This window comes from Microcaecilia unicolor, chromosome 1, assembly GCF_901765095.1.
Source record: "Microcaecilia unicolor chromosome 1, aMicUni1.1, whole genome shotgun sequence".
Classification (NCBI taxonomy): Eukaryota; Metazoa; Chordata; class Amphibia; order Gymnophiona; family Siphonopidae; genus Microcaecilia; species Microcaecilia unicolor.
In genome coordinates, this window is record NC_044031.1 from 55,227,889 (window position 1) to 55,253,490 (window position 25,602).

Consider the following 25,602-nt stretch of genomic DNA (forward strand, 5'->3'; position numbering starts at 1 on the left):
GAGGCTGGTTTGCACTAAATGTAGTGCAGTGCTCAGGTAAGAATGTGAGCAATTGTCTGCAGCAGAATGGGGTGGAAGGCAAGGAAAATGAGGAAAGGAACAATTTGGCTGTTGCTTCAGAGCCACACTGGCTAAAACTGAACATTTGTGAGAACTGACCATAATCTACGCACTTTCAACATAGTGATTTGTAAATCATTTTGCATCCCAAAGCGGATTAAGAAATGATTTTGTTCTCACTTTCTTTATTTTTACAATTCCAGTTTGGATTTTATATTTACTTGCCTTTTCCAAATACAAGCTCACCTGAGGCAATAGAGGATGAAGTGACTTGCCCAAGGTCACAAGGAGCTTCACTGGGAGAACTGGGTTTTGAATTCTGACCTCCCTGGTTTTCAGCCTGTTGCTTCAGCCACTAGGCCTCTCTTCTTCACTCCAAAATACCCTTCTCCCCCCCAGCCACAACAGGCTTCATTTCCAGAGATTTGTCCACGTTCACAAACGGCTTGCATCTTCATTTATTTATTTTATTTAAAATGTCTTTTTAACTGTTTCTGTGAACCAAGTACCCTTTAAACCAAATTCATATTCAATTTAAATTTCCACTGATGTTCGGAAATGGAATAAAATTAAAGGGCCCAATATTCAAAACAATTTAACCAGTTAAATCATGTCAGCATTTAACCAGATAGTGCTGTTATTCAATTAAATTGTGCGTGTAACTCAAAGCACCATATATAGGATCTGGGGGAAATGGGGAAAAATACCAATAATTCTTAAGCATTTTGCAGACTTGCCACAAATACGTGCAGCAAATTTCATTATTTCTGCCTGTTTCATCAAACATTTTTCTATGAAATCATTTGGCAAATATAGTAGAATGTGTCATGTTCACTTTCACGAAACAAGAATTTGCATATGTCTAACAAAGGCTTGCAAAAGAAACCTTTGGAAATCAGATGGCGAAGTCACTGACATAAATTATATGAGTGACAGGATAAAAGAATGACAATCAATGACTGGTTCTCTCTCTCAGCATTAGGAGAGAATACCAGACAGGCATCCTTAGGAGGAGGTTTAAGGAGCAAAAGAGGCAAATTTAAATTTCTTAAATATATTATTATTATTATTATTACATTTGTACCCCGCACTTTCCCACACAATGCAGGCTCAATGCGGCTTACATAGTAATTTGAAATACAAAGTTAATAGAATTTTAATAAAACAGTAGTAAAACAATGTAAAGTTGGGCTTAGTAGTGTATGATAAGTTGAGCTAGATAATATATGACTAGGATAAAAGAGGGTAGACAGGATAGGATAGTGTAATTTGGGAGAAAGGGTAAGGAGGGATAAAATTAACGAGAGATGGAAAGAGAAGGATGGGAGGTTGGTATTTAAGTCAGAACAGAATTGGGGGTGGAAGTTGGCGAGATTAGGTTGGGGCATTTGGGTTACATCCCTTGTCTGGACCTCCACTTCATAACTCCAGGCCAGGTATGTCCAGTTCCTGAACAGGTACATGGCATAGATGTGTATGAAATGGGCAGCGGTAGCATAATAGATGTGACTTAAAAATCAGATGCTATTACATAGAGATGATCTGACCATTCTGATCCCCACCGAAGATGGTCTGGTTATTTATTTATTTATTTGTTGCATTTGTATCCCACATTTTCCCACCTCTTTGCAGGCTCAATGTGGCTTACAATACACCATGAATAGTGGAAATATATTAGAAAATAGGCATTTAGAGTTACAGAAGGATCTTGGGTAACATGATAATGAAAAAACATGATAGTAATATTACAAGCAGATATTATAAGTAAGTTCTGGCTGTGTGTGGAGGAGTGGTGGATGTTCACATTAGTTGATCTTTGTGGTATACCTTATTGAAGAGATGGGTCTTCAGTAGTTTGCGGAAGTTGGTTAGATCGCAAATCATTTTTAGGTTGCGTGGAAGTGCATTCCAAAACTGTGTGCTCAAGTAGGTAAAGTTAGACGCATGCATTAGTTTGTATTTTAGACCTTTGCAGTTGGGAAAGTGCAGATTTAGGAATGTGTGGGATGATCTTTTAGCATTCCTGGGTGGTAGGTCTATCAGGTCTGACATGTAGGCTGGTGCGTCTCCGTGAATGATTTTGTGAACTAAGGAGCATATTTTGAACGTGATGCATTCTTTAAGTGGGAGCCAGTGTAGTCTACAAAAGAACCTGAACCTGCTGGGGGCCTATTGAAAATCATGTGCCATAAGTAAATCTGGACAAGGGAAAACTTATGATTTTTCCAGAAAGGACCAAACATCTCCAACACAGCTTCAAACTTTGCTCAACGAACAGGAAATTGTGTACACCTTAAAATATTTTTATCTGAGAAAGAGCTTTTTCTTGTAGTTCTTTATGACCAGTTTAAAACTTTAAGAGCCCTATATACAACAAAGAACCTTCTAGACCCGTCACACTCAATCCTGTCCTTGCGATACCTAGCCAGTCAGATTTTCAGGTTACCCACAAAGAATATGCATGAGATAGAGTTACATACAATAGATGTAGTGCATGTAAATTTATCTCTAGACAAATACAGCCTCCATATAACATCACTATTATTCCATAGCATCAATCAATAAATCCTGTTATATGGGAATGAGAGCTGGGGGTCTATCATGAATCCCAAATTATATAGAATGGGGCAGAATCCCAATGGAAATCCTGCACTTCCTATCTGCAAATGGATACTACATGTCCACAAAAACACTCCAATAATGGACATAGAACATAACTGGGACGCTTCCTCTTACTACTCATCATACAACAAAAGACATACACATATTGGTGGCACCTCAGCAACAGCAACATAAACTCCCTCCTCTATTTGACATTCTATGAAGTAACACAAACTACTGGAAAAAAAAAGACATTCAACACATATGTAGTAAACCTGCCCTACCAAACCGGCATGAACACTCAAAATACAAGCTGCTACAATCTGGCCTACAAAAAGCAGGCAATGCAAATAAGCATCAATGTTGTAGAATACCAATATCCCAGCTGGGATGTGCAGATTAGAAAGGAGAAGAGGTGGACTGCTACTAATCTCTATGCAGAAACAAAATGTTAGCAGAAGACATGTACAGTACTGGCAGACCCTCACCAAACGTAGGCTAAGTGACCACAGATTAGAAATAAATAGTTCCAGACAAAGCCTGAACTTGAAACTCCAAGAAGCCAGACTGTGTACATGCAACACAGCATCAGAAAACAGAACTCCATTTCCTCTTGCACTATATAAATACAAAGATGTCCAAGATTCACAGTACTATCTGTACCATCATCTATATGATTTATACTAACATATTTTTATGTATTTATTGACAGTCTTTTAACAGACCTTGACGAAGCCCTTGGTACAGTGAAACATGGCCGTGTCGGGCTTTTAAATATTTATGTATTTATTGTTTTATATATATACTAGTAAAAAAGCCCCGTTTCTGATGCAAATGAAACGGGGGCTAGCAATGTTTTCTTCTGTGTGCATGTGGGAGTGTGTGTGTCCCTGCCCTCTGGCCTCTCTCCCCTCCCCCCTCTGAGTCCTTCACTGTTACAGAGCCAGCGATTTGATTTCGTGCTCTGCTGTTTTCCTTCACTGACAGAGAGGGCGGGACAGACACTCATAGGGAAACCGGATATCTCGCCCCCTTCACACTTCCGGCTGGAGGCTTCATAGAACGTTGGTTTTGCCTTGTATATAGAGAGATAGTTTTGGTTTTTAATCCCCACTATCTGCTGTTTTGTCACTTATTCCAGTTCCCAAAGCTGACATAAAAAGTCTATAGCAGTATGGATCAGCACCAGAATCTGGAAACTGTCCTTATTATCATTTCTGTATAGTGTTGAAGGGAAACAAGCACTATGAAGCACTATGTAGAGACCTGCATGTACCTATATGGCCAGATATATTGTTTCACAAATATATGGCACGATCCAGCATTAACAACCTTATTACAACATGCAGACTCAGAGGTTTCATCTCCAGGACAATATGGAGACACCGAGTCTGATAAAGGCAAAACAACTGTTTGCAACAACTACTTTTGTTTACTGTACTTTGGGACAGAATGCTGCAGACAAGGTTCCCAATGATCCAGGAAAAGAAGTTTGTTATCAGAATTTACATCATTGCCAGTACAGAAAGTACCAGCAGTACAGCTACAGCTTCTGATTTCTCTATAAAAAGAGGCTTTTAGGGGCTGCAGTGTCAACATCTCACCCTGAAGAGCAGACCTGCATTGGACCGCCTGACATCTGAGGGACACGCTGATTTCTGAAGGACTTCATCAGGTTGTATGTGCCATGTACCTTTGTAGCGTTCTGTGGGTCAGAGTGACTCTTTGCATGTCAGAGTCTAGTTAGGGATTTACATGTGTTTACTCTAAGTTATTTCTGTAATTAGATTGGCAGTGGCATAGGAAGGGGGGGCGGGAGGGGCGGTCTGCCCCGGGTGCACATGCTGGGGGGGTGTCAGCCCCGCTGGTTTCCCTGCTCCCTCTGCCCTGGAACAGATTACTTCCTGTTCTGGGACAGAGAGAGCAGCGAACCAGCGGAGCCGACGCAGCTCCGAGCGACGTGCACTCGGGGCAGATTGGCCCTCCTGCCCATCCCCCGCAAGTAAGAATGCGCTCCGGGGGGGGGGGGGGGTGTGCTGCGGAGGGGGGGTGAGTGCGCCATGGGGGGGGGGGTGCGTGCCGTGCTGCACCCGGGGGGGGGGGGTGCGCAGCGGTGACCCGCCCCAGGTGTCAGCCGCCCTTGCTACGGCACTGTAGATTGGCTTCATCTTTGTTCCTGTCTTCCTTATATTATTTGCTGCTATTGTAAATAAAATAAATGCCCTATTTTTTTATAATACTTGGGTGTGGAGTTAGTTCCTTTTATTTTTGGCTCAGTGGGCTTAGATCTAAGGATAAAAGGAATACATTTGCATCTGACACTTTCTTTATCAGTTATTAGTCTCGTTTGGGACCCATTTCTTCCAGAACTTATACTAAGTGTCAGGTACCCCAATAACACCCCAAAAAGAGTGTATCTGTATTGCACCAACAGTGTGATTTTATTTTATTGATGCTATTAGCATTTTGTAAATTATCCCCTTCAGTTATTTTTTTTTAGCTTAATCTCTCGTTGGGGTAATTTTATAAAATTTAAAAAGGCACTTATGTGGAATGTCCAAAACAGCACCTACTTTAAAAAGCAACAGACTTCCAGGCCATCCCTAACACCGCAGAAATACTCATGCACAAATCGGTGCTCCAGAGAAGGTGTAAATGTGTGTGTGTCACTGCATAGCCTATGAGAGTGTGCACATCAAACATATAAACGGCAAGTGACCGACTCACCTGCAAATGTGCAGTAGAAACTTCCCTCTCTGTACTGCCCTCGCGTCAAGATGTGATGACATCAGAGGGCGGAACAGAGAGGGAAACAGAGTCGGAGTCACTGTCGGACGCTGACGCCGCCTGCAAACGAACATCGTGTGCACCAACCTCCACCCTCCCCGCCGCCGTTCCTGCCCTCCTCCGTATCGGGCCCCCTGCACTGACCTGACAGTACCTCTCACCTCCGTGTGGAAGCGCTGCAGGCAGCAGCAGAGCGATCTGCTGCTCCCTGCAGCGCTTTCACACGGAGGTGAAGGGCGCTGTCAAGTCAGTGCAGGGGGCCCGGCACGGAGGGGGGAGGGAGCGGCGGCGAGGAGCATAGCTGGAAATCTCGCCCATTTTAACGGGCTTAACGGCTATTATTTTATAAAATGCTTCTGTACATCGCAACTCCACTCTGCTCCACCCAAATTACATCCCCTGGGGTACTCCACTATGCCCAATGCATATATATAGAAGAGCCTATGATTTTACTTGTAAAGTTGTATTCCACAATCCATTTTTAGAAGAACCATTTTCTGTGGGGAAAATATGCTTTTCACATGAAAAGTGGGTTATCAAACTATCTCCTAAATGGATGACTCTATAAGTGGGTGCTCTCTTTTAGGCGTATTGATGCTGCATGATGAAGGCATCTGGGCACCCAGCAGAGGCAAGGGGAGCAGCCACTCCCCCAAATGGGTTCTGAATTTAATGGCGCCTATGTGGCTCAGCCCTTCAGCCTTGCAGCAGCGCCTATTTTACAAAAGGTCTGCTTCCCCTGACGTCAAAACCTGGCTACGCCTCTGGCACCCAGATTCCATTATTGAATACTAGCAAAACCCGGTATCAGGGCACCTACAGGTCCAGACATCCATAGTTACACAAGCCACAGATCTGGCCTAACTGTGGGTGTCCAAAATGCCACAAGGGGGCGTGTAACTTACTATATTCTGTAAGGACATATGTAAATGGCAGCACCGCACACACCCCTCCCTTGCTTTTTCACGATATGCCACAAATGCTTGCCCTCACAGAATAGCACCAGCTGCTTTGCTGCCTCTTACACACAAAACATGCTTGGCATTCTGTACAGTTATGCATGCAGGGCCAGCTCAAGGGATAGTGACTTCCTGAGCCAACTTGCTTTGGAGGCGCCCCCCTCCCTCCTTCCGAGTTTGACATCTCTCCCGCCCTAGGGCCAGCATCTCCTCCCCCCCATGGAAGCTCTCTTTCCCTCTCACCTCTTTCACTTCTCCACGATCCTGTAAAGTTTGCATCGGTCACCAACGACTAACTTAAACTTTACAGGATTACAGGTGAGTGAGAAAGGTGAGGAAGCAGTGCAGGACCCACATGGAGGAGAAAGAGAGAAGGGAAGAGACTGGACTGAGAGAGGAAAGAAAAGGCATAACCTGTAGACAAGGCAAGGACAGAGGCTGGTAATCTTGGCACTCTTAATCGCTGGTGCCCTGGAGCAATGCCTCACCTGGTCTAATGGTTAAGCCAGCCCTGTATGCATGTAAGTGATGTGTAAATGCAGAAGCCCTGTTAGAGAATTTTCCTTCACATGTATTACTTCATTAATGCATGTAAAACTGTCATGCTGATAAAGTTTTCTGAATATGAGATGAGGATAGGAGGGAGTTGTTCAACAGCTAGAGAGCAAGAGTGATTTGACCATAATACACAAAACCTTCAAGACGACATGGTAAGTCTTACAGATGGACTGACACACCCTGGAGGACATATGGGCAATCATCTTCTGACAGTGTAATATAGGGAAAATTCCTCTTCTGTCAGTGACATGGAATAATGTATTACTAGAAATCAGTGAAGATACTGGAACACAAAACACATATTTCGAAGCAGGCTCTCAAATCTAAATGGCATCATTTCAGCTTTTCAAGGGTTTCAGAATGATTCAGAATCACTGAATCTTTTTTGTAAAATCAAAAGACAGAAAAAGCAGTGACATGAATATCAGACTGTAAAGAGAAAGCGAGCTGCTACGGATCAAAAACACAAGACAAGCTGGACTAGTCGTTACCTTGAACAAGGATCTTTCCCAGCGTAGAGGCATTGCCGGCCGCACTGGTAGCAAAGCACATGTACTGCCCAGAGTCTGCTCCCGTCAAGTTGTCCAGGATCAAGGTACAAGAACCATCAGGATCCTCAATGATAATGTGGTGGGGATCCACCTCCACTGATTTCCCATCTCAAAAAACAAAAAAACCCAAAATTCCTTAACATGCATATAATGCTGTAGCAGAGTCAGAGGGAATCAGTACATCATGCTGCATGGCAATCTGTCTTTTTAAAACACCCATACACACCTCCCCCCCTCCCCCCATCACATTTGTCAACACAAGATATTACCATCCTCTAGAACATCTTGCCTATTGAAAAAATGCCAGACTTTTTGCTTTTTTTTAATTTCAATGCAATGACACAAGGAACAGGAGCAGAAGTCTGGCAAGAAAATCTATACACAGTGTAGTGAATTTCATCATTATGTCATGACTAAAAATATTAAGTTAGCATCAAAATCAGAGCCTGCCGTTTTGGTACAGTAGATAACATTGTAAGTTTTTTTTTTTTTGGGGGGGGGGGGAGGAAGGGGATGGAAGGAAGATAGTAGCAAAAGAAAATCCCACTGTTTCCTGTAGTACTATCTCAAGTACATTCCTAGGACCTTGTTTAGAAAATAATCATTTGTCCCCCAGGCATATACCCCCAGATTCTATATAGTACGAATTGAGTTGCGCATGCAATTCGGGTCGTATTCTGTATTGCGCTCGCAACTTAATTATCTTAAGCCAACCAGCACCGATAATTGGCAATTAACAATCAATTATCAACACTAATTGGCTTTAATTAGAATTTGCACGCACAATGTACTACGTGTATTCTATAAAGTGATACATGTAAATTCTAACACGCGCTGCCAAAAAGGGGGCATGGCTATAAGTGTGGAATGAGTGGATCGTGGGTGTTTCTTAAAATACACCTGCTCCTCGCCTAAACTTAGTTGCTGGCATTTACACCAAGTAACTTCGCTCATTCGCTGCAGCTCCCTCTGCCCCGGAACAGGAAGTAACCCGTTCCGAGGCAGAGGGAGCTGCAGCGAACGAGCGAAGATAGCGAACTTGGAGCCAGGCGTGCGCCGCGGCACCCCCCAGTGGCGTGCTCCCGGGGCGGACCGCCCCCACCGCCCCCCCCCCCCCCCTTGGTACGCCACTGGTAATAGGTGAAATGTGTGCCTATAATTTAGGATCAAAAACTTACACCAGCCATAGTGTTCACACTTAAATGTCAGAGATACATGTGTTCGCTTACAGTATTCTATAAATATACGTCAGAGTCCCACTCATGCTCTGCCCAGAGTCTGCTTTTGTGTACACCAACCTGAGAGAGGATATAAGGACCACATGAACAGCTGCTGGGAGAAGGTATAGAGGGCTCTATTCACATGAGCACCTGCTGGGAAAGGGTATGGGGGCATCTAATCACATGAGCAGCTGCTGGGAGAGGGTATAGGGGGCTTCTATTCACATGAACAGCTGCTAGGAGGAGGTAAAGATGGCTTCTATTCACATGAGCAGCTTCTGTGGGAGGGTATAGGGGGCATCTCGTTACATATGCAGCTGCTGGGAGGGGGTATAAGCATAACCACTCAATGAGCAGCTGCTGGGAGAGGGTATAAAAGGCATCTATTCACATGAGCAGCTGCTGGGAGAGGGTATGGGGGCCATAGGCGGTCGGTGGCCCAACTGTTTGGGGATGCTAAAGGGGGCGGGGTTAGGGGTGGGGCCAGGGGTGGAGCTTAAATCCATAATTGTCTGATAACACACAGAAAAAATAAATAAAAATAAAAGTCACAATTAATACCTTTTATTAAATTTAGATATTAGATATGTATCATATGTCAAAGAATAAAGTGGTTGCTCAAAGCATAATCTAAGCACAATCGCTCAGCTGCAAAACACTATGCACAACTTTGTGCATAAACACACTCAGAACCTTACTGTACCATAAATATTACACTGGGCAGAACCTAATACACCAATATACCACCCATACGGAAAATGCAGACCGTCAACAATATGAAACAAGGGATCATATCATCATAATTCTCATGTAGAGCCACAAAACACCCAAATTCATGTTTAATGTGGGATAAAATGCCATAAATAAGTAAATAAATATAAGTTTCTAATGTTGAGCACCTGATTCTCAAAGTGGACATATTCCAAACACTATAATGAAAATAAAATGATCTTTTCTACCTTTGTTGTCTGGTGACTTTTTCTGATCATGCTGGCCCAGTATCCGATTCTGCTGCTATCTGTCCTCAGTGCAGGTCAGGAAGTCATCCTCATTAAATATCTCCCTGGCAACCCAGGACACCTCCAGCCAACCCCCCCTTCTCTCCCAGCAGTAAAGTAAACAAATTAAACCATAAACCAATTTCTACAACTGGTTACACAAGGCTAGAGGGCTTTCACTGCAGCTCCTGCTGTGAGGATGGAGGTAAATTAACAATTTAAACCCCTCAGAGCACAGCAGGGGAGGCTTAGCCTCTCCAAGCCTCTTATACCGGGCACCTATGATGGGGGCGTCTACTCACATGAACAGCTGTGGAACATAAAGGAACTTGTATCGTTGGCAATTCTGCTTTGACATGCCTCAATTCAAGTTCAGACAGAAATACCAACTGTCAAGCTGTAATATTACATGATGACTGTGCATTAACCATGTCTTTATACCAGGTAATTACAGTCACAGAGATCCTGTCACACTGCAGTATTAAAATGAAGGTTCTCCACTAATCACATCTTTGCTCCAGGTAAGTTTCGTTTTTATCTCACAAAGGCTCTGCACTAAAACTATCTTTCTACCAACTAACCACAGTCTTAGGGTTCCCGTTACTCTTCAATGTTTCACAAAGGCTCTCCATAAGCCATACCTTTATGCAAATTAACCACAGGTTTAGGGATTCCTGTCAATCCACAGTGTTGCACAAAGGCTCTGCATTAACCACACCTTAATACCCGTTAATCACAGGCTTCTGGATCCTGTGACTCTGTATTAATTCTCAAAGGTTAAGTTCAACCACATTTTATACCAGTTAATCACAGGCTTAGAGGTTCCTGAAATTCAGTACTATTTCACAAAGACCTTTCACTAACCGTAATCTAATACCAGAGAGTCACACTCTGTAGTCTTACAAAAAGTCTCTACACCTACCATCTCCTTATACCAGATAAGAACATAAAAACAGCCATACTGGGTCAAACCAATGGCCCATCTAGCCCAGTATCCTGTTTGCGTGGCCAAGTCAGGTCACAATACTTGGCAGAAACCCAAATAATAGCAACATTCCATGCTACCAATCCATGGGCAAGAAGTGGCTTTGCCATGTCTGTCTCAATAGCAGACTATGGACTTTTCTTCCAGGAACTTGTCCAAACCTTTTTAAAACTCAGATATGCTAACGTCTGTTACTACATCCTTTGGCAAAGAGTTCCACAGCTTAACTACTTGTTGAGTGAAAAAATATTGTATATTCTGTATTTCATAATGGGATGGGAATGCATGTGTTTGACCCAATATTTCAATGCTGAACATTGCAACTGCTCCTTTCCACATATAGGTTTCTGCAAATACTCATTTGGACCAGCCCTTTACAGGAGGGTACAAGGGCATTCTTCCCTTTAATGCTCCATTGCCTATCTCTGTCGCCAAATGGATAATAAGAATTGTGGCCTCTGTTGTTAATTTGCGTGTTAATTAGATTTGCTGTCATGGAGCTGGGTATGACACTTGAGGCTGGCATGCAGGTTGGCAAAAAAAAATTTTTAAGTATTTTTTAGGGTGGGAGCGGGTTGGTGACCACTGGGGGAGTAAGGGGAGGTCATCCCTGACTCCCTCCGGTGGTCATTTGGTCAGTTTGGGCACCTTTTTGAGGCTTGGTCGCAAGAAAAAATGGACCAAGTAAAGTCGGCCAAGTGCTCGTCAGGATCGCCCTTCTTTTTTTCCATTATCGGCCGAGGACGCCCATCTCTTAATCACGCCCCCGTGAACTTTGGTTGTCCCCGCGATGGAAAGCAGTTGAGGACGCCCAAAATCGGCTTTCGATTATGCCGATTTGGACGACCCTGAGAGAAGGACGCCCATCTCCCGATTTGTGTCGGAAGATGGGCGCCCTTCTCTTTCGAAAATAAGCCTGATTATGAACCAAAAGAAGGATCTGGTAAGTGATCGAGTGGGACATTGAAAACCAATGCTCTTTGCAAAGAAGGGGAGTGATATGATCAAACCTAGTTCAGGCTGTTATCACCCTCACCACGGCCTTTTGAACTAGCTGCAGTCTGCAAACGTCTGACTTTGAGAATCATACAGGAGGGAGCTACAGTAGTCCAGGTTAGAGGTGACTAGAGAATGGACAAAAATGCGAAGAACAGGTTTGGTAAAAAGATGTCATATGAAGATCAGCCTAAGTTTGAAAAAGCATTGCATGATAATGTGAGAGAAGAAAGGCTGAAAGTTCAGGGACTGATCTAGAACTCAAAAAAAACAAAAGCCCACTCCAATACTGATGCAAGAATTATTTTTTATCTTTTTGAAGAATTTTTTTAAATTTTGTATCTTTAAATAAATGGGAAAATCCTAAGAACCTTTCCCCTAAGGTAGCAGATCCTTAGATTACTTTGAATTTACCCAACTTCAACTTCATCTTATGCCTTCTTGTTTCAGAGCTTCCTTTCAGTTGAAAGAGACCTGCCTCCTGTGCGTTTATGCCATGGAGATATTTAAATGTCTCAATCATATCTCCTGTCTCTCTTTTCTTTCTTCTAAGGTATATATATATTGGTCTATGAGTCAGTCTCTATATGCTTGAGAAATCAATACATGAAAATACATTAAATTAAGCATACCTTTATACTAGTTAATCACAAACATAGGGGTTCCTGTCACTCTGCAGTTTTACCCAAAGGCTCTGCATTAACCCTACCTTTATACCAATTGACCACAGGCTTAGGGGTTCCTATCACTTTGCAGGCCAGTTTGACTGTCTCTCCCAGCTCAGCTGTGCAGTCTGCCAGTTCCTCTTCAAAGTCAGGTGGATCTGAAAATAAAAAATAGATGTTGATGGTACTCTGAATAAATGTAAATTTTTATATTTAGAAGGGATTTTGAAAAACAAAGAAGTGAAGTTCTCATCTTCCTGCAGATTGTGATGTGATATTTTATCTGTGTGAAATGTGTTCATTTCTCAGTGGAGAGAAAGAAAGAGGATAAATCGATAGATCTCCTTGATAGTACAAATTTGTAGTAATTATATTTGTTCTGGAGAGAGCCAAATTCTTTGCAGATTGTGATTCTTTTTATTGGTCCAGAATTAACCAAAGCTAAATTTGAACCCAACATCAACTTTCAAGACTACACAGGTCCTTTTCAGATGTAACAAAGAAACAAACAAAGAAATTCTGTCACATAATAAGAGACTCAGGTGTCCTTTTACAAAGGAGCGCTGAAAAATGGCCTGCGGTAATGTAGACCGTGTTTTGGGGGCACGCAGGTCAATTTTTCAGCGCACCTGTAAAAAATGCCTTTTTAAACTTTTTGCCAAAAATGGACTTGCAGCAAAATGAAAATTGCCGCACATCCATTTTAGGTCTAGGACCTTACCACCAGCCATTCACCTAGCGGTAAAGTCTCACGCGGTAACCGGGTGGTAATTGCCTGCGTGCGTCCGGTATGCATGTCTGAAAATAAAAATTATTTTCCAGGTGTGCGAATTGAACGCATGCCAAAAATGAAATTACCATAAGAGACACATGGTAGCTGGGCAGTAACTCTATTTTGGTGTGCGTTGGGCGCACGTAGATGCTCACGCAGCTTAGTAAAAGGGCCCCTCAGGTAGTTTTGAAGACTCCAGTAGAATAATATCCATAAATAACTATTCAAGGAGGTTATTTTATAACAAGGCACCTAACTTGCCTGGCAGCTATGCACATAAGTTACCCCAGTTTTAACAGGGGAAATATGGTTTTTAAAAGATGCTGGTTGATATTCAAAATGATTTAACCGGCCAGAAATGGCCGTTGACCAGTTAAATCGCTTGTTCAGGGCTATCCACTAATTAGCAGTTAGCGCCTAAGTGAAAACCAGGTATTTTGGGGCATTCCAGGGTGGAGTCAGCACTTGGCTAGTTAAGTGCCAATATTTAGCATTTAACCAGCTAGGGTAACAGCATTAAGCACAATCCTATGTTTACGTGGCAACCCATGGCCAGTTAAGTTCTTAATATTGAATTAACTAGCTATGTGCTAGCACTGCATAAATCGGAAATTCAATGCCAAATCCCAGACATGCCTGGCACTGAATAGCAGACGCTCGTCACAGCCAGCTGAATATTGACCCCATAGTGTTTCGTTCTGTGTTTTAGGAAATTGTTTCATTTAATTTTGTTTTCCTTGTAAATTGCTGTGAATTTGCTAGTAATGGCACTTAATAAAGGTAAATAAGACAAATAAGAAATGTTCTGGTGTTTGGTTAATATCTGAGCTGACACTGAAGACTAGCTATTTTCCCTATATAGTGAACTACTGTAAGAATCACTGCAGGCAGGAACCTTGTCTCATGGTAGGTGTACTTACTCCACACAGGGAGGCTGAAGCGCTGCTGCATAACAGTAATCTCCTTCACCCAGGAATTCTTGATGATAACAGTGCGGGCCTGCAGTAGGAACTTGCGTACTGAGTCCTCTCGTTCATGCCAGATCTCAAAGGAGCGATCGTCTCCTTCTACCACTTCATTCACATCTATGTTGGTCAGCTGTAGAACAAGCAAATGGTGAAAGCGATGAGCAAGCTATTAACATTAACCAAGAGTGCAAGGATCACCCAGGTATTTACCGCGATCGAAAGGCAAGACAGGTCTGATGGGAAGGACATAGGAAGGGTTCCCACTTATGAACATAACTTACCAAATACTTAAGCACTCACAAAAATGCCAGCTCTATGACTAATGTTAAGTGTAGGCACCTAAATGTTAAGCCAATACCAGATCATACTAGCGTTCTATAACGAAACATATACACCCTGGTTCCATTATAGAACAGGCTCCTAGTATGAGGCCTCACAGAGCTTAAATGGAGGCGAACAGTTATGAAATTTCCACCTAAATGCAACAAATAGAATTCTTTATACTGGTTAAATCAGTAATACAATCTGTCAAGGATAAAGGTCCTCCAGCAATGCTGAAACTAGATTGTGAGGTTTTGTCAAAAGTTCTCAGATAATTCATCAAGAATTAGATTGTGTGGATGTGAAGGATAATAGGTATCAAACTTTTATCCTGGATGAGAGTTAAAGTTAGAGAATATGGAAAGAAGGCAGATGCAATGGCAGAATATTAGTCAGACTCAGGGAAGGGATTAGGATGTATGAGTTTAGAGAGGTTTATATGCAAGAAATCGAACCTGTTCTCTATTCAGTACATTACACAACCATAGGCTAGATCCTTGGCCATCTAATGTAATAAATTTTGAAAACGTGATCTTTCTGCAGTCCTTACAGGAAATTCATAACTCATCTGTCCCTTCCTCAGACCTATTGACAATTATAGTTCAATTTCGACATTTCTGCTACCCCCATTACCTCTAAGTATTTTTCTACTCTCTGTTTTTAAACTATGGAAACTGCTCAGATGGTTCTTGATGGGCAGTACAGCAAATACCTAATAAACCTGAAACTTGAACTTGAAATGATTAAGGTGCAGGCCTGGAAGAAGACAGATACAATCATTATTGCAATAGTCTTGCTAAATCCAGAATTTTGGGGAAAGCGAAAGCCTTCTCTTAAATTTGCCATTTTTTCTTTATTTTCTAATTTTATATAAAAGTCCAAAAATAAGGCAAATTACAAAGACAAATTTGCTAGTCTTAAGCAAGTAGATAGGGAGACCAATTGCTCCTCAGCTGCAGGAATTTGTAGATAAGCAGAATCCTTGCTAGTCAAGATTTCAGAAATTCCACAGGGAGGAAACATTGATTATCATGGAGTATCCCTTAGTTTTAGTACTATTTGAAAGGTTAAAAAATTTCTTTTTACCTGTTCCACCCCACTCATGAACTTATAAACTTATATCATATTAATTATCAGTTGTCTCTTCTCCAAGCTGAAGAACCCAACCTAGTTAGCATTTCTCCATAGGGGAGCTATTTAAGCTCCCCTCTTTCTGCAGCCCTCAGTCTAGCATCTCCCCACTCTCTCTTCCTCCCATTCTGCATTTGACTCCCCTATCTTGCATTTTGACTCTTTCTCTTCCCCTCAATATCGCCCCTTCCTCCCCCCACCTTGCATCTCTCCTCTCTCCCAGAAATCTCCCCCTTATATCTTCATGTTAACCTCTCTAGCGCTCCTTCCAGCATCTCCCCTTCCCACTCTTTAGCTAGGACCCTGGACTTGCAAGCTGCAGCCAAAGAACAGGAACACATTTGGCCTCTGAGCTTATGCGCATGATCAAGGTCTCACCCTATTCACACATACTCCTTGTTATGGGGAGGCGGGGACCCAGCAGGACCTTGAGCATACACATGAGCTCAGAGGATTCAAAGGTTTCCTGTTTAACTACTACTGCACCGGAAGCACCAGATTTGCTATAGCAGCCTGGCACTCCCATTAGGCAGTGAATGGACACCATGGTCTCTTCTGCCTTTCTTTACTGTGTCCTTAGCAGAAATTATTTTGTACTTAAAACATTTTTTTATCAAGGCAACGAAAGACATCAAACAATTGTACAGTAGTAATTTTTAGTATCTTATTAAACAAAATATTATACTCCATCACCCCCAAGCTCCCCCCTGTGTTACCCTCTTCAATTCCAACCCAATGATGAGTACCCCAACACTATATAACCAATAAAAATCCCTGCAGTACTAGGGGGCCATATTCTTGTACCCTCCAGATCGTGGGGCTAACAATATTTCCATTCCCATATCCCTCCCATTACCCACCCTCCCAGGATGTGCTTCTGAACAAAAAAGGCTCCACCGAGCTACTATGCCCAACTACAAGGTATTGAGCAAAAGACTCCGTCCTCGTGGGTGCAGGCTCTGCATATAATATTCCCAGACCATTTACCATTCAGAAAAATGTTGAAGACCCATCTCTTCAAGAAAGCTTACCCTAATGACCCAACTTAACTTTTTAAGCCCACCCACATGATTCCTGCCCCGACGATTATTATACTTTTGACCTTGTCTCACAATCTCCTTATGCTCATTCCTCAATCTCTTCCTCTCCATCCTTCCTACTCCTTACCCTTCCCAATCTCTTCTCCTTTTGCTCATCCTATCTTTGTTTACCACTCCATGCTGAATTTACATATCCTCAAAACCCCACTACTACTATGTTTACTACAACTTGTAACATTCTCCTTCAAGACTTTGTAATTCTATTTACTATGTAAGCCACATTGAACCTGCTATGTGTGGGAAAGCGCGGGGTACAAATGTAATTAATAATAATAATAAAAATTGTTTCTTCCTCCGAGGATTACCTCTAGCATTCCTAACCTCCCATGTGGCTAATAGGTGCACTTGATTCTTCCAGTGTCAACAGTTAGGAGGGTCCGAGGATGTCAAATATTGCATTATGCACTTCCTAGGCAATAGACTCGGTTTCCTGAGCAAAAACCTGTGACTTTTTGAGCACCTGTGAAAGGGCCCTGGTTTGTCCAATAATAGCGTTGCTGCACAAAGAATCACCCCAATGCCCAAAATGTTAGTCCAGTGGCAGCAATTATTTTAATTGGCCAAGGTAATAACTAATTTATTACTCTGAAAATTAATTATCCCTTCATAAGAAAATTGAATAAAAAAAGGAAGCTGTATTAAAAAGGTTTACACTGATTTTCTACCTCTAATTTGTATGTTCAAGATGCAGTAAAATTTAGCTGTGTAGGGTAGCATTATTTCAAGAATGTTAGTAGAAGGCATTCCCCACTGGTAACGGAAATCTTTGTTTGGTTTCATCAGCATATCATGGGTTTGATGACTTTGTTGTGTTTGATATTACACCTGTGTCAATGGCATATGCACAACTTTCTTGCTGTTGCACAATATTCATTCCCCACCCAACAATGAGTGATGTCATTGTAGGGCTCAAATATTTAGGAGAGGCCCTCTTAGATGTGCAGCTACAATGGCTCCTAAGGGAGATTTTTGCCCTAGCAAATGAGCTGTTGGCGTAAAGAAGATAAGAAGCAAGTTTATAAAATCGTGAGAGGTGTGGAACAAGTTGATAGGGAGAGTTATTTACTATAAGGACATACTAATGTTATGTTGGGTCAGAACAATGTTCCACTAAACTAAGCATCTATTTCTGAAAGTATTTTTTGGTGATTACACAAGTAGGCTGAGGAAAGTTTGCCAGAACATGTTGCCAAGCCCAGTAGAACAAAAAAAGAGCAGAAGTGTCCCCCTAATGACAGTCCACAACACAGAAACAAAACCAAAGGAGGAGGCAGACCAATGTGTTCCAAAACAGGTGGTTTACTGAAGGATGACAATTAAAATGAACCACTTTGGTCTGCCCCCTCCTTTGGCCATGCCCAGTAGCATATTTAGGTTTTTAAAAAAGATCTGAACAGGTTTCTGGATGCAAGCTCCATTAGAGCAATCGTAGGTAGACTTGGAGAACACCACAAAGGGGAATGATCTCTTAACCTAAATGTGTTGGGCACTTTTTCCATGCAACTTGGAAACTTGGATTGATCACTAGCAGAGACAGGATGCTGGGCTTGATGAACCAGTGCTATGACCCAGTATGTATTAGCACCCCCTTCCCCATAGTGTAACAGTTACTTCACAGTTCCCAAGAGACCCTGCTCACGTCAAGTAGCACAGAAAGATTTGTGTAGCATTTCAGAAAAGTCTGCCATTTCAATGTCATCACAGTATCCTGTTTCATTTTAATGTACACAGAGAACACATCCAGCAACTTGTGAGCTACAGACCTTCATCATGTTTTTGAAGATGTAGCTGAAAGTGTCTGTCTTGTTGTCTCTCTTGGGTTTACAGATCAGGATGTAGTTCTTAAAGAGGAATACGTGGCGATTGTGACCTTTCCATGCCATTCGGGCCCCTGGAGCCCCCTCCCACACTATGAAGTGACCCTAGAATGCAAAAGACAGACAAGACCCTTACATAACATACATCTTTCTGAACATGTCTCTTTGTTCTGTTGAGGGTGCTGAGTTATAATTGTTTTCAGATCTCTCATTATAATTTCTACACCATCTTTCTTATTTTTAATTCAAGGCAGTTAAACTTTCTGAGTATTTGAAACAGTGAGAGATAAAGTTAGGCGCCAATTGTGCATGTAATCTAACCCACACCCCTGTTTATTACAGAGAGCAGCCACTCATGTTCACCCAAAATACCAACTCTCAAGCAATGTGACCCATTTTCTCAGACTGTGCCTCTGTAAATAGAGCAGGGTGGGGTTGAAAACACATCAGACCTTCCAAGAACTTATGGGGAAGTTAATTGATGTCTCCTCCTCCCTTCCCCTCACCTTCCTGATCTTTTTTAAGCATTTATTTTCCTTCTCAGAGGGGCCCCGGTGCAGCAGCCATCTTCACAAGCCGCCTCCAGCTGCCCTGAAGCTTTCCCTCTCTGACACAATTTCCTGTTTCTGCCTGGGCGGATTGCAGCAGAGAGTGAAAGCTTCAGGGCAGCCTGAGGCAACTTGTGAGGATGGCTGCTGCGTCAATGCCCCTCCAAGAAGGGAAATACATTTTTAAAGAAGACCGCAAGGTGAGGGGAAGGGAAGGAGAAGGACTGTGGTGGGGAGAAGAGTAAGACATGCCCAGTCCATGTATTAGCAATGCAGGTGGAGAGATTGAGGGGAGGGGAGGAGGAGAGGGGAACAGCCCCCCCCCCCTTCTTAATTTCTGCCCTGGGCCCCACCATCTCTAAAACCGGTCCTGACACACATACAGATTTGCACTATCTTCAGAGCAAGTGTCAGTTCTTGCTTATGAATCTGGGTGCAGTTTTATATAGGCACATGGGTGCCTGTATAAAACAGCCTTAAAATAAGCACTTTTTTGATGATAAAATTACCCCTTCATGAATTCACGGCAGAAATATTAGAATTAGTAAGCTAGCTACATTGAAAGGATAGGTGCACATTGAAAGGATAGGTGCATAACCTGCCAGATATACGTGTGTGTATTTTTGCTTGCTGCCACAGGTTACATGTTTTAGTGGTAATTTTAGAAGGGAATGTATAAGTGTACCTTCCCTTTCTAAAATCAAAACTTTTTACTTGTATACCAGTCACACGCACTTATGCAGCCAGTTCTAAAATGATCTTAAAATAGCAAATACTTTCTTTTCTTTTTTTTTAGAAGAAGCACAATATATAAATTCACTTCCAGTGCTTGAGGATTTAGATCAATCACTGTCTATATTATCACTAAAAGAAAATAGGATCCCATGTTACAATCACAAAACTAACGTCATATATTTGGAGCAAGTACAGCAACAGGAAAATGTCACCCTACAGGCTTTGAGAGCCTAAGTACATCACTAGTTCAACACCTTCTTCTCCTCAGGGAAACAGCTCTATCTGCTTACTTGTCGGATGGGCTCTCCAAGGGCTTCCAGCGTCCCTGGGTAATTTTCAATCAGTGAAACATGCAGGTTGTTCTCAGCTCTGCGAGTGAGTGCAAACACGATGGCGTATGCCTGCTCTAGCAGGGTGCAGTTTTGCCGACTTCTTGCTTTGTTGCGAATTAACTCCTAAAGTTAAAAACAGTCCAAAACAGAAATCTATGTAATTTCCAAAATTAATAAATTCCAGATTCCTCATACCAGTTTTATCAAATAACTTGTTGCAACAACTTATATTCTGAGGGTTGAACCCACAGTTTTTTAAACTAAGAGCGCACACCTTCTTTGCTAAACACTTTTGAAAGATCTTTGAGATCACCACTGTGTCATCATATGTGTTCTTTGACACTGACATTCATTCTGGTCCATGAGCTGAAGGCCACAGCTGCCACCAGCACTCCTTTCATCCAGCTAGATTGCCCTGCATAGTCTCTAGTACTGTTCAAAATAAGATATATATATTCCCAGTTCTGGGTAAACTCTAGAACAGTGGTTCTTAAACCTGTCCTGGGAGACCACCAGCCAGTCGAGTTATTAGGATATTCCTAATGAATATGCATAACAGAGATTTGCATACAATGGAAGTGACAGCAAACTGTCTCATGCATATTCATTAGGGATAGCCTGAAAACACGACTGGCTGGTGATCCCCCAGGACAGGTTTGAGAACCGTTGCTCTAGGGTGTTACGCTCCCACTGAAGAAATAACAATGTGAAGCCCCACACTATTTTAATTAAACAGAAATTGTGTCTTACCTAATAATTTTCTTTACTCAGTTTTGCTGTTCTGAAGCAGCTGGTGTTATGCCTTCCCACCAGCAGATGGAGGTAGAGAAAACTGAATTCCAAAAGTGACATCACCAGTTATAATATGTGCTGCTCTCTGGAACAATCTAGAATGCACCGGCTCAAGCAGCGAAAGGTCTCTTTTTGTAATGATGGCTCTTGGGACGATTCATAACCCAACCCAGGGACTCCAGGGGGAGATGACCTGACTGGCCTCTGCTACTGAGTCTGCCTGAATCATCTAGTCACCCCTGTGCGGTTGATCCTGAACCCCTGGTGCCAAAGATGCACTGCCAGCACCACCATCACCTTTTAAAACGTGCATGGTGTCTATGCCAGGCCAAAGGGCAAAGCCTGAAATGAAAAATGTTTGGCCAGCACACAGAAGTGCAGATATCTCTTTTGATGATCTACAGTAGGGACATGGAGATAAGCCTCCCTGAGATCCAGGGAATTCAGGAACTCCCTTGGCTGTACCGAGGGTATCACTGACTGCAATGTCTCCATCCAAAACTGTTGACCCCTGAGACAAGCATTGACCTCTTTCAGGTCCAAGAGGAATGGAAGGAGTCATCTTTCTTCAGGACTACAAAATATATGGAGTACTGTCCAGGCTGCACTCTGCTGGAGGCAGCCTCCACTGCCACAAGAGCACACTGGTGCTGAAGGACGGAAGCAATAGCCCAGAGAAGTGTGTTGGGGTTTGTCTTGAACTTTCATGAAACTTTATGTGAAACCGGAAACCGGAAGAGCAGAGTGAATGGACACATGCAAAGGTCCCGTATTTCTAATTCTGTGAAGTCTCTTTGAGAGACAAGAAGTTATGAACTCTGACACAGTGTGTAATGATATTCAAGAAAGTCATGTATATATAAATCCTCCTTGTTATAGATTTTCTATGCAGGTACTATAAGGTGTGAATGAGTATGAAAGATATAAGAGAACATTGTTTGTGAATAAAGGTTTTAAACACACGTGAGCAGGTTTTGAAGCACACGTGTTTAATAAAGATATTTTGTATTCAATAAGACTGGAGCTATTTGGTGATTGATAATACGAGTGCTCCAGCAGCTCTATTGAGTCCCTAATTGTATAATATTAGCTTCAGAACTAAGCCACAGGGCAAGGCCATGAAGGTATTAGTCAGTGGATGGGCTAACTTCAGAGTATACCCCTACTAACCACCACCTCCAGAACCCACTGATATGTGCCCACTTTTCCCAGAAGAAAGATAGCCTGCCTCCCACCAACATCGATGAGGGGCCCGGCACACTCTCATTGGGCAGAACGGGGGCCATGGTCCACTGGAGGCATTGGCAGAATCAGCTCTTGTGGGACCTAGAAAAGAATCCTGCTAGAAGGACGTGCTCTGGCCACCCTCCTGAGATGTAGAGTGGCAGGTGGGCTGAAACCACCCTGACCCTCTAGTGTGTCTCTTGGAAGCAGAGTAACGTTGAGAACCTTTCTGCTGCACCTGAGGGAGCCGGACAGGCTGTGCCTCCCACATATCCTTAACCAGCTTCTCCAGGTCCTCTGAAAAGAGCAACCATCCCTAAAGGGCAGCTGACTCAACAGCTTTTTGAAAGCTGCATCCGCAACCAAGAGGCAAATTTACAACTACCAGCGTCCAATCACCGAAGTGGCCACTAAGTGGGAAGCTAAGATCTCATAAAAGGCTGTCCCCGACTCCAGGCTAGTTACCTCTGGGGACTCCGGGAACTGTTGCAACTACCGTAGCATGGCCCCTCCACATAATCACCACAAGTGGCAGCCTGAACACTGGACATCCTTACGGTAAAGGCCAGGTGGAGCTGCTGCTCCACCTTCTTGTCATGGAGTTCCTCCAAAGTCGAGCCCCCCTGGACCAGTACAGCAGTTGTCTTAGTGACCGCTGTGACCACAGTGTCCATCTTTGGAAAGGACCAATACCTTCAGCCTCCTCCGGAACGAAGGTATAAAAGTGATCCACAGCCTTGGCACCTCTAAGGAGACCATTAGGATTTTCTCACTCTGCCATCATCATGCAGGTAAGAGTCTTGTGAAGAGGAAAATATTTAGGGGGCCCAGCGAGCTCCTCCAGTAGCATATTTCCCTCAACAGAGTACACAGCCAGAGTTCGAAGTAAAGAAACAGCATTACTAACCTCGTCAACAAGACGAGGCAGCTCCTCTCACCAAAAGAGAGGAATCACATGGGACCACACTTCTTCAGCTTCTCAAGACTGGAGAGCCTGAGACTCCGAGTCTCCCGTGGCCTGACCCCCCCCCCCCCTCCTAATATTCAACTGTACTTAATCGGCCAGGAATGGCTTCTGGCCAGTTAAATAGCTCATAAGTTGCTCAATTGCTGTTAGTGATCTGTAACCTGTCATTAAAATCATCCATAGTACCTGAATATTGAAGGGTGGCCAATATAACGCCAAGTTTTAAAATGAGTTCCAGGGGTGTTCTGGGAAATTACAGACTGGTAAGCCTGACTTCAGTGCCGGGCAAAATAGTGGAAACTATTATAAAGAATAAAATTATGGAACACATGATAAACATGATTTAATGGGACAGAGTCAGCATGAGTTTAGCCAAGGGAAGTCTTGCCTCACCAATTTGTTTAATTTCTTTGAAGGCATGAATAAATGTGGATAAAGATGAGCCAGTTGAAGTAATGTATCTAGATTTTCAGAAAGCTTTTGACAAGTTTCCTCATGAGAGACTCCTGAGAAAATTAAAATATCATGGGAAAGGGGACAATATTCTTTTGTGGATTAGGAATTGCGTATTGGACAGAAAGCAGAGGGTAGGGTTAAACGGTCATTTTTCTTAATGCAGGAACATGAATAGTGGAGCGCCACAGGGATCTGTACTGGGACCGGTGCTTGTTTTTTTTAAACATATTTATAAATGATCCAGAAATCAGAACAACAAATGAGGTGATTAAAGTTGCAGAGGACAGAAAACTATTCAAAGTTGTCAAAATAAAATATGTGGACTGTGAACATTTTCAGGAAGACCTTAGGAAATTGGAAGACTGGGCCTCTAAATGACAGATGAAATTCAATGTGGACAAATTTAATGTGCACATAGGGAAGAATAATCCAAATAGTTACTTGATGCTAGGGTCCACATTAGGAGTCAGCACCCAAGAAAAAAGATTTCGGTATCATTGTAGGTAATACACTGAAATTTTCTGCCTATTGTTCAGCGGCGACCCAAAAAGTAAACGGGATACTAGGGATACTAGGAATTTTTGGGAAAGGGATGGTAAATAAGACCAAGAATATTATAATGCCTCTGTATTGCTCCACGGTGCAACCTCACCTTGAGAAATTGTGTTTGGTTCTGGTTGCTGTATCTCAAAAAAGATATAGCGTAATTAGAAAAGGTTCAAAAAAGAGTGACCAAAATGATAAAGGGGATGGAACTCCTTTCATATGAGAAAAGGCTAAAGAGATTTGGGTTCTTCGGCTTGGAAAAGATACTGCTGAGAGGGGGGTACGATTGAGGTCTGCAAAATCCTGAGTGGCATAGAATGGGTGAAAGTGAATCGATTTTTCACTCTTTCAGAAACACTCAAATTGCATAGAAATACTTTTGAAACAAATAGGAGGAAATATTTTTTCACTCAAAGAATAGTTAAGCTCTGAAACTCATTGCCAGAGGATGTGTTAACAGTGGTTAGCGTATCTGGGTTTAAAAAAGGTTTGGACAAGTTCCAGGAAGAAAAATCCAAAGTCTGTTATTGAGATAGACATGGGGAAGCCACTGCTTGCCCTGAGATCAGTAGTATGGAATGTTGCTACTATTTGGGTTTCTGTCAGGTACTTGAGACCTGGATTGACCATTGTTGGAAGCAAGATATTGGGCCAGATGGACCATTGGTCTGACCCAATATGGCTATTCTTATGCTCTTTTGTTTTTATGACATACCCAAACAGGTGAACGGACAAGAGGGGTGGGGGGATGGGGACCCACAACCCTCAGGTGAGATTCCTTGAGACCAAGCAAAAGCCTCGCCCAATGGCACTATGAAGTGTGACTGGGGGCTGTGGAGCCAAGCTCCGAGCTCAACCTGGTATGGCTGAGAGTGGCCGTTAGGCTGAACCCCCCTGTGTGGTTGCAGCCAGCAGAGAGGGGAGTGAGGCCAGGAAGAGCGCACCACAGCACAACCTACCACCTTCTGGAAAGTACAGAAAAATACTGGATTATTCCAGAGAGCGCCACAGATTATAACCGCTGATATTACTGGTGGAATTCATTTTCTCTACCTCCATCTGCTGGTGGGAAGGGATAACACCCTCTGGGTCAGAACAGTGTAAGCTGAAGCTAAGAAATATGCATGATATTTTCCTCTCCCCCCTCAAAAATATGTTGCTGCACCACAGGACATACATTCAGCATCATTTACAGTTTCATCATATATCATGGAGATAGGGAATAAAATAAAATAGTGGATACAGTTTACCTTGATTATGACTTGGTACTGCTGGATCTTTGTTATAGGCCTTTCTAGATAATGCTGCAATGGAGGTACTGGTGGTTGAGTGGGATCAGCAGTGGCTAACGTGTCCTCAGAATAATTCTGGGGAGGGGGAGAGAGAAAAGTTACGTCTAAAATAATACCCAATCACACCGAAATCCCCTTCAGAGATACATTCACCAGCACAATCTTGACCAAAGAGAAAAGTAAATGAAAGGTGAAGAACAAAAGTATTACCTTTAAAACAG

At 42.7% G+C, this 25,602-nt stretch overlaps 1 protein-coding gene across 2 annotated transcripts in view; it reads right to left on the reverse strand.

Annotated features, from left to right (window-relative positions):
* OBSCN (obscurin, cytoskeletal calmodulin and titin-interacting RhoGEF) overlaps positions 1–25,602 on the reverse strand; it is a 472,877-nt gene that overhangs the window by 167,540 nt on the left and 279,735 nt on the right. For both annotated transcript variants that reach the window (XM_030197417.1, XM_030197425.1), the window contains exons 63-68: positions 25,340–25,456; positions 20,063–20,227; positions 18,436–18,594; positions 14,073–14,250; positions 12,425–12,538; positions 7,457–7,624 (exon numbers count right to left, since the gene is read on the reverse strand). In XM_030197417.1, the coding sequence (XP_030053277.1) occupies positions 7,457–7,624; positions 12,425–12,538; positions 14,073–14,250; positions 18,436–18,594; positions 20,063–20,227; positions 25,340–25,456 (901 nt within the window). The remainder of the gene's footprint in view (positions 1–7,456; positions 7,625–12,424; positions 12,539–14,072; positions 14,251–18,435; positions 18,595–20,062; positions 20,228–25,339; positions 25,457–25,602) is intronic.